Genomic DNA, 18,543 nt, shown 5'->3' with positions numbered 1-18,543 from the left:
GTAATATTTTGATATGTTTGTCATCACCTGGGAAAATAAGTGTAATGCAGTCAGATTTTATTGCAGTTGTGATAAAACACATTCAAATACATGGCAAAATTCAACAGTCATAATCTGAATAATCGTGGCATTTCCTTCAAGGAGAGGGAAAGTATGTAATTTGCTCGTGGTTTATTTATTTATTTATTTTGTATTCATATTTGCGTGACTCACAAATAATTATTTTTTCCATTACTTTTGCACTACATTGTGCATCTAACTGCCATCACGAAGCTGGAGTCGGACTGTACTAACATTAAACTGGCTCATGAAACACAAGATGCTTAATGGAACATTATGTGATGTATAATATGTATAAAAAACAGACGTGTGGTATCGGGCATGTTTACACTTATCATACATGCCGATATGCATCTAAAAAAAAACAGGAACACCTGTATACCTGCTCATTCATGCTTTCATCCAAGCAGCCAGTCATGTCACAGCAACACAGTGAATAAAATTATACAGGTATCAGCCAGGAACTTTAGCTGATGTTTGCAGCCATCGATAGAATGGTGGAAAATGTCAGTGACTCAGTTTTGAGTACTTCAGAAACTTGATTTTCTGATTTTCTTGTTCAACATACTCTAGAGTTGTGCAAAAAATATCCAGTGCATGGCAGTGTTTTATGATTACCGTTAATACCTTGATTAGAAGTCATGTCACATGGACATTTATACAGAAGGATACAGTAACTCAAATAATCACTCTTTACAACCATGGTAGAAAGAAAAGCTTCTTAGAAAGCACCATGTATTAAGCTGGTTGGGCTACAACAGCAAGAGATGACTCCTTTTCATCCCCGAACAGGAATCTGCGGCTACAGTGGGTACAAACGGTACACCGGCTCAAAGATTGGGAAAACATCAAGCTCTAAAGCTTGCAAGCATCTTCGCTGTGAAGGCTCAAATGTGTAAAATCTGTAATGCGTAAACGTGTTTTTAAAAAAAAATACTCGTCTTTTTATAATTTTCATTTTAATTACAAACCATAAATAATGTAATATGTTCTTACTGTGCTTGTGCTTTTAGAGAACAACTTCTATCCCATTAGGGCACTTCCTTGTTGTTCCAGTTTCAGGGCTCTTATCTCTCAAAGCACTAATCAGGTGAAGTGTGTTTGTGAAGCCCAAAAAAAGACCAATAGCTAGGAGCTTTTAGGGACTGGGCTTTGTTTGATGTTTTGGGCTTTCATACAGTTCATGTTCAATACTGCTGAGCCTCTCTACAGGCCTTTTATTCAGGTTAGACCTTTACAGAGACAGAAACAACCCAGGCTTTTCTAAAGATTTAAACTTTCAGCTGTATAGTTTCTCCTGTGTTTTTACAGTGAGACCCTGCTGGGAAAAAAACAAAACATAAATGTGGAAAAACACCATTAGAGATAAAGCTGTATAAAACGTACAGTTGGTTTGTTCTCAGATATTAATGCATTTACTTACAATGCATATTATTAAATGCATATTTTTAAGTAATCTTGTAAATCAAGGTAAAGCAGCAGTTTCAACAAGAAGGAGAACTTTTTCTTGTTATAAAATCGCATGGCCAATAAGGAAGGCCGTGCAAGGCTTCTTTTTTTCATAGAAGCCTTTATTTTGTCACACATACATTACAGCACAGTGAAATTCTTTCTCTGCATATCCCAACTTTGGAGGTTGGGGCCAGAGCACATTGTCAGCCATGATACAGTGCCTCTGAAGTGGTGATGTTTGTTTAAGGGCCTTGCTCAAGGGCCCAACAGTGGCAGATTGGCAATCATCAACCTAGAGCATTAATCGCTTGAGCCACCACTGCCTACTGATCTAAGTTACCGTGCTGTGAGTCACAGTGGAAAACCTGTGATGATGATAATTCAGCTGAAGCTGGCAGGTCTGAAGATGAAGAAGGAGGAGAAGAAGAAGACATAATTTCTCACATATGGATTACAGCACAGTGACTTGGTGGTGTTGGGAATCAACAACAACAGTGATATATTAAGAAAGAAATTTCAGCTAGACTTCATGGCAGTGTTAGGACATAGAGTATGGACATGGAGCATGGAGGTTTTGCCTAAACATCAACCTTGTTATCCTCTGTTCTGTGCCATCACTGGTTGTCAAGCAAAAGAAAGAAAGAAATTGAGTCAGCATGCAAAAAAAAAGGAGAACAATAGGGGCCCGGAAGAAAACTGAGTAGGAATTCTGGCTAGTCACAGGTTGTAACGTTGAATTTGAGAGTGATGAGTTGGCATTGGATACGAATGACCTAATTAGCGGCTAATAGAATATCCGATCATTTTAACATTGTAGAATTTGTAGCTGTTGGAAGGTTGTTGTAGCTAGTATTGGTCTGCAAGTTTATCTGTTTGCCTGGATTTAGTCTTTTGAGACCAGCCAGGTCCAGTCTATTGGGTTCGATTTGATCAAAACTCCTGGTTGCTTTTATCTTCTGTATTTTGTTCTGTTTTCATGAACACACATCTGTATAAAGAAAATCACAAACTCTGCACAGACAGTAATCTAAGCTCAAGATCAAACCTTGAACCCTGGTGTTGTGAGGCATCATTGGGCTGTCCCAGAATAGTATTTCAAAAGTTCTTACTTCTGCTGTATAAAGTATATAATTCTATAAGCTCAGAAGCAGTGGCATAGCCAGGATTTAATTTCAGGAAGGAGGATGAAATTTGAAGTTTGTGATGTATTGAAATGAAAACAAAAGAAATGCAATACGGAGAAATAAGTATTGTTAGTTTATAGAATATATATAATGCATACCTACAGTACGTACCTACTTCAAATGTTAACACAATGTCTTTTGAATTCAGTACTACTAAAAAAAAGCATGTACTTACAAGAACAGAAGCAAACTGTTTAATATGTATGCAAACTGGAAATGCATATATACGCATATATACGCTCACACATTATTAGGATCATGTTCTCATTGGTTCAGTTATAAGACAGTCTTGAGGCAGCAGTGCATTAAATCATGCAGATACGGGCCAGAAACTTCAGGTAGTGTTCACATTAAATATTAGAATGGGGAAAAAATAAATCTCAGTGACATTGTTGATGCCATACAAACTGGTTTGAATATATAAATGTGAATGTAAATAACTATAACAGCTCATCTCCTGGGATTTTCACGCACAACAGTTTACTAGGATCGATCAATGCCATGTTGATGAGAGAGTGCAACAGACAATAGTCACTGGTTCGAGTTCGAAATGCTACAGTAAGTCAGAGAACTACTCTGTACAACTGTGTTGAACAGAAAAGCATCTCAGAATGCATATCACATTTAACCTTCAGGTGGATGGACTACAACAGCAGAAGAGCGTGTCAGGTTTCACTTCTCTCAACCAAGAACAGAAAGCTGAGGCTGCAGCAGCACAGACGAATCACATGATGAATCTCTACTTCAGCAGAGGCACACAGATGGTAGGGTCAGAACTTGGTGCCGGAAGCATAAATCCAGCCTCCCTTGTGTAAGTAGTCCAGGCTGGTGAAGGTGGTGTAATTGTTTGGGGAACATGAATATCAATCAATCATCGCTTGAATCCAACAGACTATTTGAGTATTACTGTATTGCCGAATGTGTGAATCCCTTCATGGTCATAATTTACCATTTTCTAATAGCTACTTCAGTCTATTGAGTTCAGTCTTCTTCAGTGGCCTTGGCACCTTTAAAAAGAATAAGTGTGTTGTAGTTTTTGTTAAATTCAGTATTTGTTGATTATTTTTATTTGACGTGTATCTAATTAGCGTTTTTTTTGTGTGTGTCACTACCCATGAACATGCAAAATGGGAGTTGGGGGGGAGGTTGGGGAGATGTTTGACTTCCAGCCCCATGTTCGCTTGCTGCTCTTTTATTGTATCAGAAATAAGAATGCAAATCAGAAGTAAGCAGCTCAGCAAAGGAAAAAGGGAATTTTCTCCCCGAGTTAGTCTCCCATTTTATTTTGTATCATAGTGCAGCAGATTGCACATTTCATGAAGGAGAGAGCACATTTTTACACCATAATTGTTCCTGAATATTTCTGTCCTGTAAATTTAATCTGTCAATACATATTTCTAAACTACGCCTCATGCTGTATCTGCCTGTACAAATCTGTGACATATTCAGGATTTCTGTAAATGCTGATTGAGAAGGGAAATGCAATATTCATGGGGCAAATTATCATTCCCAGCATAACGTGTCATGAAACTTAGACAGAGATCTAACAAAAGATGGAAAGAAAGCACTCTGGTGAGGGTTTGATAAAGAGACTGTAAACCTATTTGATGTTGTAGCTTGTTCCCCTAGCAGCAGTGCCACTGAGCTCATTACACTTCAGCTACTATTTTTTCCCCCGAAACTCCAAAATGAGGTTCGGAAATAGGGTTTATGCTGCGGTCAAAATGCTTCTTGGGAACTTTGTATGACTTCCATACTGTCACATTCAGTGTGCACAGCCTGCAATTCAGACCTAATGTTAAAGCTATGACATGGCATATTTCTTATGTCATGTTAGATTGAAAAATCTAAGTGCTTTCCTACATCTAACAAGCTTTATTGGGTTTGTTTTAGTTCTAATCTTAGCTTTTACTCCTCAGATTCCTTCCCAGATAGTAGAGATCTATATCCTGTCAATACTACAGACAGGCCTATTTCACATCACTCAGTACAGCAGTATTAGAAAATAATGCCATTTTCTCTTGGGTTTTGACAGATGACCTTTGCAATCTGACCTTCACTGAAACTGTCACTGTGATCTGCTCTGGTTGATGAGTTTCAGTCCCACTGCTGAACCAAATCACCCTGCGCTCACCCTAAATGGCTCCGTATATCACTGTCCTCTCTCTGAGCTCTACAGGACTCCACATATCTGGCTTCATCAGGACAGGATGTAGACCACACTCAAAGCTCTTATGGCTGCCAACGCCGAGGATCTGGAGGAGTCAGTGGGCTTAGAAGACTGCTGTTAACATCTGTGCCACGAGGCTGCATGAGCTCTGGTAGATAAATTTGGCGGAATGATGAGATGCAGAGTTCAAAGAGTCACTGGTACCTTCTGTCATACCTCTGCATGCACAATAGAGCAAAAAAAAAAAATCCCAGGAAGACTCAGAATGCGGTGTAATATGATATATGGAGTTTGCTCCTAGTTAGAATAGCCTCATGAATATTTGTACAGTGATCTGCATTTGTATGATGGGCTATGGTGTTTTACAAGTACATCTTCATTACACAATACATTATATGCTTTAGCTCATGAAAGGTTTAGTTTAGATAATCCAATACTTTGTGTATACATCATTTCTCATGTCCTTTTGTGTATTTACATACATAGAGCCAACTAGAGATTGAGTTACTTTCTATATTTAAAAAGCATTAAATGAATCTAAATTAAAAAAAAAAAGTAAATTAAAAAGCATCTAGTGAATCAGTCTGTATTGAAGAATATTAATATTTAATTAATCTCACTGTACTTATTACATACTACTCCCCGGATTACGCTCAAATATCTTGTCCTAAAAGTATTAATCATTGCACAAACATTGGGAAATGCCCTTCCAGATCTTCAGGGCAATGAGCAACACAGGATGCCCAAAGGCTCCCTTCCAGGTTGTTCGCTCAGTGTTGCTCTACCTCAGTTTTGGCAGTCCAATTCTGAATCATACCATTTGCAGAAGCCCTCTCATGTAATGCCTGTGGTGGTGTTATGGATCAGGAGTGGGCAAAAGAATGAATAATGGGATTTAGTGGAGGACTGTGGGGAGTGGTGCACATGTGCAGCTCAACATAAGTAAGAAGGGGGATGCGGGTGGATTTTAGCAGGATCAAGCCCCTTCTGCCTACTGGCACTACTGATCAAGAGCCCACAGAAATGGCGAGGATCTACAAGTACTGTCATGTGCACTCAGACAGCCGGATTGAGAGTGCTGCCAACGTGAATGCTGTTGGGTTGCTCTCAGGAACTGTATCTGGTGAACTATATAGACTGTAGCTCTGAAATAGTGGGTTAGTGTCAGTTAATGATGTTTTATCCTGTGCAACAACACATGTAGAAGGTTAACAAAAAGTCATTAAAAAAAAGTGCATCAGTTAAAAAATATGAAATATTAAAAAAAATAATACCAATATTATTTATTTGTATAATTTATGTATGTAATCAATTACATTATTAACATTACATTAAAACATCTAATATATTTTAAAAAATAAATACTGAATGGAAAAATATGTATTTTTATTAAATGCTTTCAATTTATTTTTAGCATTCATTATAAAAGACCTCTATCTTAAAAGATCTCTATTTTCCATTGGCTAAGGCAGAAACCTGTGTAGTTTGAGTAGGCACTTAAACACTAATGACATTCACTAATTCAGTGATTCAGTCGAATGTTTGCCTTTCTATTCTTTCCACTTTCTCCTGATGAGCCTATTAAAGTCCTTAAACACTACAATACACCTCTGCTCCTTTGTTTTATCCTGCTCTACATCAAGAGAGCTATACTCTCAGCTTTCAAAAAAAAAAAAAAAAAAACCCACATGACCAAGTCTGATCCAATTATTTCTTTTTCTGTTACACACAAAATGTCCCCATAATCACCCCATCTAGAGGCTCTCTGAATATAAAAAGCTTACCTGTAAAGTCTGGAGCTGAAATCCTGACTTCTTGTGTAGCCTTAAACACATGAGCTTTAAAGATTATTTATTAAGACTCTGACATGGAGCCTGGAGCTGCTTCTGAGCCTATACTCGCTTGTACGCTTTCTCCTCATGCATTGTTCAAAAACTCACACCATCATCAAACCCTCGTCTGCTGAGGTAAATATTTGGCCATGCGTGCTTGATGGCAATTTAATGCAGCCATTAATAATCTAACAAAATCAATATGCTCTTAGCCCCAAGGATGAATGGGCGCCGGCTCCCCTGCTGTCACGCCGTATAATTTCCTCATTCCTGCTGATGGTGGTGAACGGTTATAGTAACAGGCCACCTGATTAGTGATTAACATGTTTACAGGGCGAAATAGTTACAGGCGGCACAACAACATGCTGCCTAGTTCCTTTGAGGCAAATTGTTCAGTGGCTGATGTCTTTTTTTAAACAAACAATTTACTTTGTATGCAGTGGGGAACCTCACTTTGGCATAGAGAAGCAAATAATGCATAAAACAAATATGTGCTTTAAGTTGAATGAAGGTAAAAACATTGGTGTTATGCATCTCATCACAAATAGTAATGGCTTCTATGTCTTGAATCAAGCGGTAGAAGCAGGTCCCACTGAAGCAGGAAGATCATATCAGTGATTTCATGGAAGAACACTATGATTGTGTAAAAGTTTACAGTATAGTGGTCTTCTGTATAGCGAATTAGAGCAGAGTATATTTCATAGAAATTATCTAAAGATACAAGAATTTTCATTCAAAGGACTTGCATTTTAGGCATTAATGATTTACCAACCCTGTCCACTTAAGCTAAACAAAGGCACCGTTAAAAATCATGCGTATTAAGATAATTTTTGACACATCAACATTTTGTCATGTATTACTAGAAATGTCTTCACAGATACTCTGCTATAGACCCTGGTCTCATGGAGCTTATTTGGGATTGCCATGGAAGCGATGGATGCTGAACGGTGAAAGGTCATAGGAAGGATTCTGGCCCATGCTCATCTCACACAGTACCTTCCCTACGACCGGACCGAACTTGAATCCGTGGCCTGTGGAGATACAGATGAGATTTTTGTACAGGTGACACAAAGAACTCTAGATGAGAATATATAGAATTTGATGTATAGTAGCTTTGAAAAAAAATAAATAAAAAAATCAAGTACACATGCAAGCAGTTCTCCCCCTGCATGGATTTGGGACATAAATTGTGTTAATGAAAGTAGAACGTCTCCCATGTACATAAAATCCCAGACACTGACGAATAAATTAGAGCTACAATATGTAAGAAATTCTAAATGTAGTGCTTTCAGAGAGAAGCCTTTTGAAGATCTGGTGGCTGAGTTTCTGACAGACAGACCTGTGTGATGTGTGATGCTAATTTGACAGGGTTACCATGGCAACTGTGAAGCCTTTGCTCTGGTGTAGCAGCTTTTATGTTAAGCACACAGTGGACAATAAAAGGTTGTTCCCCCAAAAAAGCCTTAGAATTGAAGTCAAATCACTGAATGCTTTGAGATTTTCAGCCAGTGAGACACACACACCCACACACACACACACACACACACACACACACACACACAGACACAAAACAGTGTTTAGAAGAAGCAAACAGGGCAAAAGCAGTTATTACAGGACACAATAGAGACAAAAAGGCGAGTGGAAGGTTAATAACAGGGATTTCTCAGTTCCAATCATAGGCCTAATGTTGAATCGAGGCAGAAGAATAAACGCCATAAATAATTAATGGGGTGTGTGCTGGAGAAGAAATCCCACAATGCTCTCTATCACACCTCAATCCAATGGCTCCTGTACTCGAGAACAATACAGCACAAAATGAATAGCTTTCCCCGATATACCCCAATAGAAGCTTTATGGCACTTCTTTCCTCAAGCCTTTAAAATGAAACTGTACTAGCAGAGTCCTTGTGGTCGATGGTCTGTGTGGAAATTAATTAGCCTGGTAATTAGTTAAAGGATGAGACAATAGGAGTAGATGGATTGAATGCCAGGAGAGCCCTTTGGTCCCAAAGAGGCAGCTATGGAAGCATGTGGTGGCACAGCGAGTCACAAGCATCTTTAATTAAAGGATAAAAGGCATGTGCACTCAGGGATCCATTCACTGTCCTTCACTGCTGCCCCAGCTCAGTTCCTCATTAAAAACTAAGCCAGCATTTTGAGATAGCAAGTGTGAGTGTGTGTGAGAGAGTGTGTGTGTGTGTGTGTGTGAGTGTGTGTGTGTGTGAGAGAGTGTGTGTGTGTGTGTGTGTGTGTGTGTGTGTGTGTGTGTGTGTGTGTGTGTGTGTGTGTGTGTGTGTGTGCCACACAGTTATGGGAGTAAGAGATGGATGGTTTTTTACTGCTGACCTGAGAACCCAGCTCCAATCACAATGTTGCTGTAGCTTGGGTGGCGGTCCAGGACAAAATGTCTGTCAGGTGTGATCTAAAGACATCAGGCAAACAGAGAGAATAACATTATAGAACTCTTCACAGAGAAATCTTTACTACATACTTCACTGACTGCTTTTAACGAGTATCACTCAACCCAAATAGAATCAGAATGAAAAAAAAACGAATTTCACTTTTCAAAGGTTGTTAAAATGAGTTCCACTAAACTTCTATGTAAACGTTAAAAAAATGAGGACAACCTGTGCATCATCACAAGGGGGACGATTCCCATGGGAAGTCAGTATTGATGTATTTTGTACATTTCTGTGGCCTACCTTGAAACTGAGTTTTAAACCTATTATGAGGTTCCTAATTTTTCACTTTTTACTTACTGTATAACCTGTTTACTGTCTTATTTGTTATTTTTTTTTATTAAAACAATGAACTCTTTATATTCATATTTCATCACAATCCAGGTCCAGGACGAGGGTCTCATGAAGTAAAACATGAATCATTGCTGGATTTTTGACTAGTTCAGTTTTAAGTTCTTGTTTAACAAATTCTAAAAAAAAAAAAGAAAGAAAAAAGAATCCAATCACAGTGAACTCTCACAACGCTTGTTAAAAACTCCCAGATTTTAACAAGTCCCAGTGCAGCCAACTGCATGAGGCTTTTCTGTGCCAAATCTGTCAACTTTAAAAATATAAAACTTAAACGATTTGGGGGTAAAAAAAAGGCAACCAAATGATAAAATGGTATTTTTAATGGTATTTTTATACAGCTTTTAGTGAAAACTGGAAAATATATTTTATATTCATTACCTATAATATAAACTTGTATAAACTATACCTAATATTTAAAATCGTTCTTTAGTTGCAACACCAGCAGTTTAAATTTGCTGCTTAAATTAATAACCATAAAACAGTGAGACGGCCAGCAGAGGGCTGTGTCTAATATTAAGTTGTACTTTATCATGGCAAGATGATCCACATGTGTGTTACATAAAAAAAAGAAAGAAAAAAAAAAAGAAAGAAAGAAAGACTATTCCTTACAACAGTAATGCAAGTCCATCAGGCTGAGTGTATTTCTCATGTACAGTTAAAGGAGTTCTTTATGAAACCAGCACACACAGTTATGGAGCCCAAGCATAGAAGCATATAAAAAGCAAGAAACACAAGCTTTCATGTAATTAATGCACTGCTGTATTTGGCTGCTCGGGAAAGATAATAATGTGGAGGAACCGAGAGATTTGTTCTTTTTTGGAATTGCCAAAGGATTTTCTTTATATCTTTTCTAGGAAGAACACTCATATACACCAACAAGAATGGGAAAGAATACTTTAATTAGGCAACTAGAAATGTTATATATTTATAAATGTACATGTTTTTTATATTGTTTTTGTAAAGAATGTTTTTGGTTTTTTTACAACCCTGAAAATATTGGCCATTAATGTTAGTTGTTTTCCCTGTTAGCTGGATGGTCAGGTCTTATAAGTGTGTAATAAGAATCATCAGGTAGTTAAATGATAAAGCATAATGTTTGCACACATGGCAAAGAATTTGACTTGAACATGTTCACCGAATCACTGCAACATTCTTATCTACTATGTACAGATTATAGTATCGTAGTAATAGGTGGCATTTGCTAAATGGTCAAATGGTGAATACAGTAGGCTCATGACTGATGGCTGAAACGTGAGTGTAATCTATAGCACTATCATCACATCTATCTCCGATAAACGTCTGTTATGACTGATAAGTGAAACTTAGGCTATATGTTCTGTAGAAGTCCATTTCTTCTGCGAATCAGCCACCTTTTAATGGGTTTAGCAAGCTGTTTGTTTGCTCTGTATGACCAACAGTACAGTATATACTTATGTCACACAGAAAAACACCGTTAGATGGCAGAAAAGTGAGAGGTTAATGACGACTGTTATTTGCAATATCATGCTCTAAAAGGCAGCAAAGTTATTTCCCTCTGTGGAATTTCTCCATCACTGACATTCATAAGAATTCTACAACCTACAAGTGACCTTTTCACAAGTTATGCTTTTAAATCCATTTTTAAAGAATGCTAAAACTGTTTACATGGTGTGAGCTTAGTAGCCAACATCAGGGAAAAAATGTCTGATTTTTCTGACATCCGACTGTTTACACTCTCTGATCCTGAACACGTCAACTGTGCAGTATAACTCAGCACAGCCTGATAAAAAGTAAACCAGCATACAGTAGTAAGACAGGAAATCCAGCACTAAATCAAACCGAGCTGAAATATAACAAATAAATCCTGCTTCTTGCAACCAGCCCTAGGTGTCGTTTAAAGCTTTTCCTATACACACATACACAACGTGCTCTGTGCAGTTTAGTCATGTGAAGAATCTTCCATTTTTAATAGTGTATAGTTTCTACTGTACCATCTAATATGCAAATTCAAAACATTAGTCAAGCCGTAATAATGAAGTAATACGTATATTGCTGCTAACTGTTTACATCTACAGCATTTAACTGTTGCACTTTATTCATTATAAACTGTGTAGTGTCAGCACTGCCATGTCCCTTGTGTATTATTATTGTTCTGTTCGGTCTTTCCCTGTTTGCACACATGCAGTTTACTATGTTCTGTGTTGTCATTTTATTGTGTTCCACACTTACTGTGAATGGCTGAAATGAAAATAAATAAATCTTGACTTGATTTGATATCCAGGTGATAATCTGCTTTTACAAATTTTCCTTAAACCTGAGTGTGTTAGATTATGTAGAGATGCATGGAAGTAGGAAGCATTAACTCACAGTGTACATACAGCTCTCCACAACAGCAGGCACAGGCACAAGGCCAGGAAAACAACGGCTGATGTAGCTGGACAAAGCATCGACCTCCCGTCTATCTGTCTGTCTGTCTCGCTCATCCGGCTCCGTTTCGCTGCCCATGTGGTAGCAAACCTAAGTGTGACACACATGACAAGACATGTACAGTAGGATGTGTGACAATAGAAAGACCTCCAGACCTCCGTATCAGGAAGCCGAGTCCTGCAGTAGAGCTCCACTGTACATCATTTGCAGTTTACTCGGAGGAGCTAGACAAGAGCGGCAGACAAATCCAGGTTCTGGTGGCTTCATGTCCTCCTTCTCAACCGTGTCGAGCATGATGTGCTGGAGAAGGCACGGGTACGTGCTGGGAACATGGTCCATGACCAGGAGAAGACGGATCAGAGGAGAGGGGAGACTACTGCTTTTTAATCTAGCATGCTTAAATGAATAGAGAGCAGTGCTGTGGATTTGTAGATCAGTCTAGAAAATGATCCTCTATGATGCTCTCAGTGGATCTAAGATCTAGTGGAGCTTAGTCTTCAGGTCAAATCCAACTAGTCAAATTTGAAATAACATGAAATTACTTGTGAAATTCCACTGAAATTTTAAATCTATTGAAGTGAAATTCAAGTTTGTATTCTTTCCTAATTTGAGTTTTAAGGTTAAAACAACACTGCTCCAGGTTCCCTTGTTACATCTTAAGCTTGAATCTTGTGTATGAACTTCTGTTTTTTTTTCTGGTTTCCTTCAACCACCCAAAAACATCCTATTAGGTAAACTGGACACATTAAATTGCTCCTAGGTTTGAATGAGTGCATAAATGTGTGTAAGGACCCAGTGTTCCCAGGATTGGCCCTGGATCCACCCTGACCAGGAAAAAATGGATACTGAAGATGAACAGATTACTCTGTACCGGAGTTGTCCTATCCATTGATAGAAGAAAATGTATAGTAAAGTTTAACTTTCATATATTTTTATAAAGTGATAAAACTGTAGACATGGTGTGAGCTTAGCAACCTATATAAGGTAAAAATGTGTGGTTTTTCTGACATCTGAATAGTCCAGTGACCCTTTACACGTCAAATGTACAGGTCAGCACAGCCTGATAAGAGGTAAACCAACATACAGTAGTATGACAGGAAGTCTGAAGCAGTTACTGAAAATGAAGATGAGTGAGTTTTAATTTGAATGAATGAATGTTTTAAGTAACAGATTACACTGTACTGGGGAGATCGTAGCCTTTAATAGAAGTAAGATTTAACTTTGGTGAACTTTGATACACAAATATGCATCATCAATCAGTAACATCTATTTTGTTTGTACTGACCTCTGACCATTACAGCAAAATTGAGGAAGCACTAATTTAAGTGTCCTGTGAGCAGACATGATTTTTTTTTACTATTCCTTTTAAAATGAGGACATGACTTGTGTGCCTATTTCACATGAAAACATAACCTACACGTGTCGTGTGACTGCAGATTTGAACTTTTAGGTAAAAAATCTGTTCTTTAGACAAATTTATAATAAGCGGTTTAAGTACATTGTACTAAAAAATTCAAGTGTTTCCCAAACAAGAACTAAAATGAAAGTGTACTTATGAGAAACACCCATCATGTGATCATCTGATTTATTAAATTTTAAATAATACTCTTATTGGTTCCTTTCTTTGATGCATGTTTGATTTGATTTGAGATACTTGTGTATATACTGAACAGTGTGTAATTCCCAACCTGAGAAGCATCTTTGGGGCCACACAGGATTGTGGATCAACTTGACAGAAAAGCCCAGATCCTTTCACTCACCTTCATGAGTCCTGGATACTCATTGGAAGGGAGGCCGTATATATCATGCTCGGCCTCCTTTGGCTGCATCTGGATGAAGCAGGGAAAGCGATTATTGATACTGTAGGAGCCTGGAATCTTCTCCTTCCAGTAACACACATTTATCCTTAGCACCTGCAGGGACACACAGAGAGAGAAAGGGATGTTGTTGCTGCTGTTTCTGATCCAGGAGCAATTACCAGGAGTACTGTTCTCTTATTACTGCAGAATCAGGAATAAGATTTCAATTAACTGAATGTACACTGATATAAATCACATCCTGAGAAAATTAACAAGTATTTAGAAAGTTCTTGCTTCCATGCTGCTTCCTTGTTCAGAGATCCTAAAATCCCAGAAGAAATCCAGACATCACTTACTTGAGTGGAGCTTCTCAGGTCCATGCCTTATTTAATAATGCAATTCCAATTTAGAGACCAATACCAAGCTTAAACAACTCTGAAAGCATCCCCATGGTCTCTGTGTTGGTGTGTGACATATTGAGGATTGTTTGAGTGCGAGTCTTGCTGACTCATGGGTAGGACAGGGAAAGAGAAATACCCTGGCTTGTTTATTCTGAGCAGTGGCTGACTTTTCAGGCTGACCTGAGGTGATGCCAGTCACGCTCCGAAGGCTTGTGTGTAATTCTCAGCCGCTGACCTCACTGCTGCACTATGGTGGAAATGATTTTCCTTTAGATAATGCATTGTGACCTAGAGTCTAGTATTCACTCCAGGACAGGATTGTTGCTGTATGAATTTTTAAGGGAAGATAAAGATGGAGGAGGTGAGTGAATGTAAAGTGTTGTCTACCTGTTGTCCAGTGAGAAGCTGGTAAAGTCCAGCTCTGGTTCAGTCAATACCTGCAGTGGAAGCTGTAGTCCAGTGTGGGACAGAAGTGTTTTGGCCCACGGACCAGCGGTGATCACCAGATTCCTCGCTTGGTATGTGCCAGAGTCTGTTGTCACTGTGATTAAATCTCCAGGCTCAATATTAATCACTTTCTCTCCATCTTTTATCATGCCACCATGTGACTGGAACACTGCCTGAAGAGAGGAACAACCAATAACAGACAAACCTGAGAATTAACATATATTATGCAATCTCCACCATAATTATTGGCACCCTTCAGAAGAATGAGTACAACTGGTTCTATAAACCATAACATAATAATTCAGGTCTTCAGAAATGCACAGTTTAGCTAATTCCTGCATCTTGTCAAGTTACAAATTTCCATATTAGACTCTATTTAGAAGGCTGCTGTGCAAAAAAGCAGCTCCTAAAGTTCTCCAAGCCCAACAGGGACTACATTGTTGTTTTTAAATCGTGCAAAATTAAAAAAAATAAAAATAAAACAAATATTTTACACACAATGAAAACTCAAGGCTACTTTATTATACTCTTATTTTGCTATTATATTATTAGACTATTATACTTTGGAGCAGATCTTAGGACAGTTGTTATTGTTGGCCAGATCATGAATTCCATGATACCAGATTTTTCAAATTGACTAGGATTGAAAAGGATTCAGGATAATAATGATTCAAATTTTGCATTTAAACCACCACAAATTATAAACAAATTGAATGTTTTGAAATGATTACTTCTGTCTACTTCAAAATTTTATTTTGTCTTTTTATATTCATTTGTCTATATATATATAGACACAATAATCCTGTGTATGTATTATTCATTGTATATTGTCCTGCTCACTTGTTGTTATGACAGTGGTCAATCATTAGCGCTACAATTCTCTGAATGATAAAGAGACAGCTGGGTGGACTAGAAAGAGCAGACCGATTAATGAGCAAGAAGCAAGAACTGCTTTTAGACAGTACCATCAGGGAGCCAAGCGTTGCACTCGGATAATCTGCTGTAGGCCAGACCAGCCTGCTACTTGGAGAACATTTTCTACAAAGTGAAAGGTTGGAGTCCTATAGCAGAAAAGCCAGAACAAGCTACACTGACTAATGATGGCTGCCCATCTTTAAGACAATAGTGCATGCTTAACTGTGTGGTCCAGTTGCATGTTGGGATGTCACAGCCATAAAAAAAAACCCAGATCATTTAAAAAAAAAGAAAAGAAATCGACTTAAATTATAATGGCAAATGTATGTCATTTCCTTCAAGGTCACAAAGGTGTCTGGTGTCTTATCTGCACCCTATAAAGGATCTTTTAAAATACAATAAATGCAGAGAGGAGAAAATAAATGTCTGGGTATTGAAATAAAAGTGACTAATTACTTTGTGCTTGATGGTGCACTTAGAAGGACTTTTCTACTTGAAGCTTTGTTCCTCGTGAAGCATTGTGCTGATCTGCCATACTCTAATGAAATGAAATGACAAGTGCTTTATCTTTTTTTCTACATTTTAGAGGAACAGGCTATGATGACAAGGCATACTTAAACTCTCTTTTTACTCAGCTAAACTTTGAGCAACACATTTAAACTGACTGCAGTGGGTATGTTCTACAGAAAACTGTTGAAACCAGGTCTGAACTGGAACACTACAACCTCCTTATTTCCGATAATATGCTAGATTTAATAACTTAAAATAATTTAAGAAAAAGAAAAAACATATCTGCAGTCAAAGTGATCTAAGAGGTTTGGTAGAGGTTGACCTGGGCTGCTCTGAGTGCACGGTCTGCATACAGAACTCCAGCAGTGGTTTCCACAATCGCACCATCTCCGCTCGTCAGGTTCACATTGGGGATGTGTTGGCTGAACTCGTGTCTCTCCAGCACCTCAGTGGGAATCTTGTTCCTCTGCATTGAGCTCTTAATGAGCTGAAAGTCCTTTCCATTCTCTGGACCCATCAGAAGCAGGCCAGTATGCCTACAACATATGGCACTGTATAGTTAACTGTTCCAGTTAGACCTGTAAATTAATCACCATTAACTCATCCAAGACAGCCACAATGCCAAGGCTGGCCAACTGGAATCTAAAATTAACTTTGAGTCTGCATGTGTCAGGAAGTTGCTGAAGAGATGACAAAGACAAAGCCGAAAGGAACAAAAATGACGAATATTGGTTTGCAGCACTCCTACTGTACATCTGCCTACTACCACAATACATCAGCTCAAGTTTATAGCTATAACTCCTTGATCAGAGTTTTATGACTGCATGTACGTGGGAAGAGATTAGGACAGAAGGGTTTTATAACTGTATGTGGGAAGAGAATTGTGACAGGCTGGCTGTGTTTATAGCCTCCATGCATCAACACCTCTCGTGTCTCTTTAACGGATGACTGGCATGTGAAGGCTTCCCACACTATACGGCCTTTACACGCTTGAGAGATTCGCTTCTTCACCTGTGATTATGCTGCATACAGTACATGGCCAGTCTGTATGTTAAACAGACAACACAAAGGATTTGTCCACATTTCTAATATTCTTTGTCTGCATTACACCTAGCATGTATGTTAGTAGGTGCTGCTGATTTTTAACATTTCACTGCTTGGTTAAGAACAAATTTTTAACCAAACCAATGCACTGGGCTGACACTAATAAAGAGGTATAAGAGAATTGACACAAATTTAGTCATTCAATCATTTTGAGTAACTCCTGATCAAACTCCATGCACGCACACACACACACACACACACACACACACACACACACACACACACACACACACACACACACACACACTGGTACAGTGTGATATGAATTTAAGAGTTTGGAGGAAACCAGTGTCACCCTACACCTGACCCAGAGCTCAAACCAGGCTAACAAGGACATTTATGTGACTAATAAAGTAACCTATAAATGCTTTACATGTTTTAAAACCCAAGGACCATGGTTATGAATGATTCACCCTCCTTTGGAATAGACGAGGTGAGGTCCTGTGTGCTTAATGATAAATCACACACACTCTCTCTCTCTCACACACACACACACACACACACACACACACACACACACACACACACACACACACACACACACACACACACCTGTACAGCTTCACTCCTGCTTCCTTTTCCAGCTGGGCCCACAGCTTATAGCTCTCCTGCATCATGTTAATATAGAAATCATGTTCATAAGCTTTCCGGATGATGCGTGTCTGTCCATGGGAACTTCCACGGGAGTGTGGCAGGACAAACTGCCGAGAAACACACACACACACACACACACACACACACACACACACACACACACACACACACACACACACACACAGACAGACAGACAGACAGACACACACAAACAGACACGAACACAAACAGACACGAACACGCGCGCGCGCGCGCGCACACACACACACACACACACACACACATATGCAAACACACACACACACACACACACACACACACACACACACTCAATCTATATCTCTACATCTCTTTTTATAATTCTAAGACTGGAACACAAATGCGACTGTGCACAAAAGTATAATGAATGAAACATCTGCAACATAACAGCAATAACAGGCAAAGCACCACTTCTACAGTTACAGATTTATAAGCATATCACCAACTTGCTCCAGCAGGAGAGTTTTCTTGTTATTTTTGGCGAGGTGGTAGGCGGTAAACGAGCCCTGAATCCCCGCTCCTATAACAATACACTCATAAGCCATGTTGAAAAAGCAATGCTGTTTAAAATGTGCTACAGCCTAATGTCAGAACAGACCAAAGTTCTCCTGTTACATTTATATAATCACTACTGGCACACTGTGAGACACACCCACTCAGCCCTGGTTAAAGGGGACTTGCTGTAATACTGGGTTATACTGCTAGAAATGAAGGCAGGAAAAGTTCAAAAGTCCTTCACACACCCTTTGTGGAGTAAGATTCTGAGAGTACTTAAAAATAAAGTAATTCAATTCAGTTCAAATTTATTTGTAACAATGGAC

General features: G+C 38.6%; 1 protein-coding gene across 1 annotated transcript; it reads right to left on the bottom strand.

Moving 5' to 3' along the window:
• Positions 1–6,826: 6,826 nt before the first annotated feature.
• pipox (pipecolic acid oxidase) lies at positions 6,827–18,331 on the bottom strand. The gene is made up of 8 exons (XM_027148137.2): positions 18,169–18,331; positions 17,642–17,790; positions 16,308–16,521; positions 14,551–14,733; positions 13,674–13,826; positions 11,854–12,003; positions 9,044–9,119; positions 6,827–7,729 (listed from the first exon to the last, which is right to left on the bottom strand). Exons 1-8 carry the CDS (start codon positions 18,265–18,267, stop codon positions 7,608–7,610), a joined length of 1,146 nt encoding a protein of 381 aa, XP_027003938.2. The 5' UTR covers positions 18,268–18,331; the 3' UTR covers positions 6,827–7,607.
• Between the last annotated feature and the right edge of the window lie 212 nt (positions 18,332–18,543).

This window comes from Tachysurus fulvidraco, chromosome 11, assembly GCF_022655615.1.
Source record: "Tachysurus fulvidraco isolate hzauxx_2018 chromosome 11, HZAU_PFXX_2.0, whole genome shotgun sequence".
In the NCBI taxonomy this organism is placed as follows: domain Eukaryota; kingdom Metazoa; phylum Chordata; class Actinopteri; order Siluriformes; family Bagridae; genus Tachysurus; species Tachysurus fulvidraco.
This window is presented reverse-complemented; position numbering and strand designations above follow the sequence as displayed.

What these genes read in the sequence shown, in the direction of transcription:
- pipox (XM_027148137.2), bottom strand. Translation starts at nt 18,267, where the DNA reads ATGGCTTATGAGTGTATTGTTATAGGAGCGGGGATTCAGGGCTCGTTT. An exon ending in GACTACAGCTTCCACTGCAG is followed by an intron (nt 13,827 to 14,550) that starts GTATTGACTGAA and finishes GTGTCCCTGCAG; the next exon opens with GTGCTAAGGATAAATGTGTG. An exon ending in TGGAGAGCTGTATGTACACT is followed by an intron (nt 9,120 to 11,853) that starts GTGAGTTAATGC and finishes TGATGTCTTTAG; the next exon opens with ATCACACCTGACAGACATTT.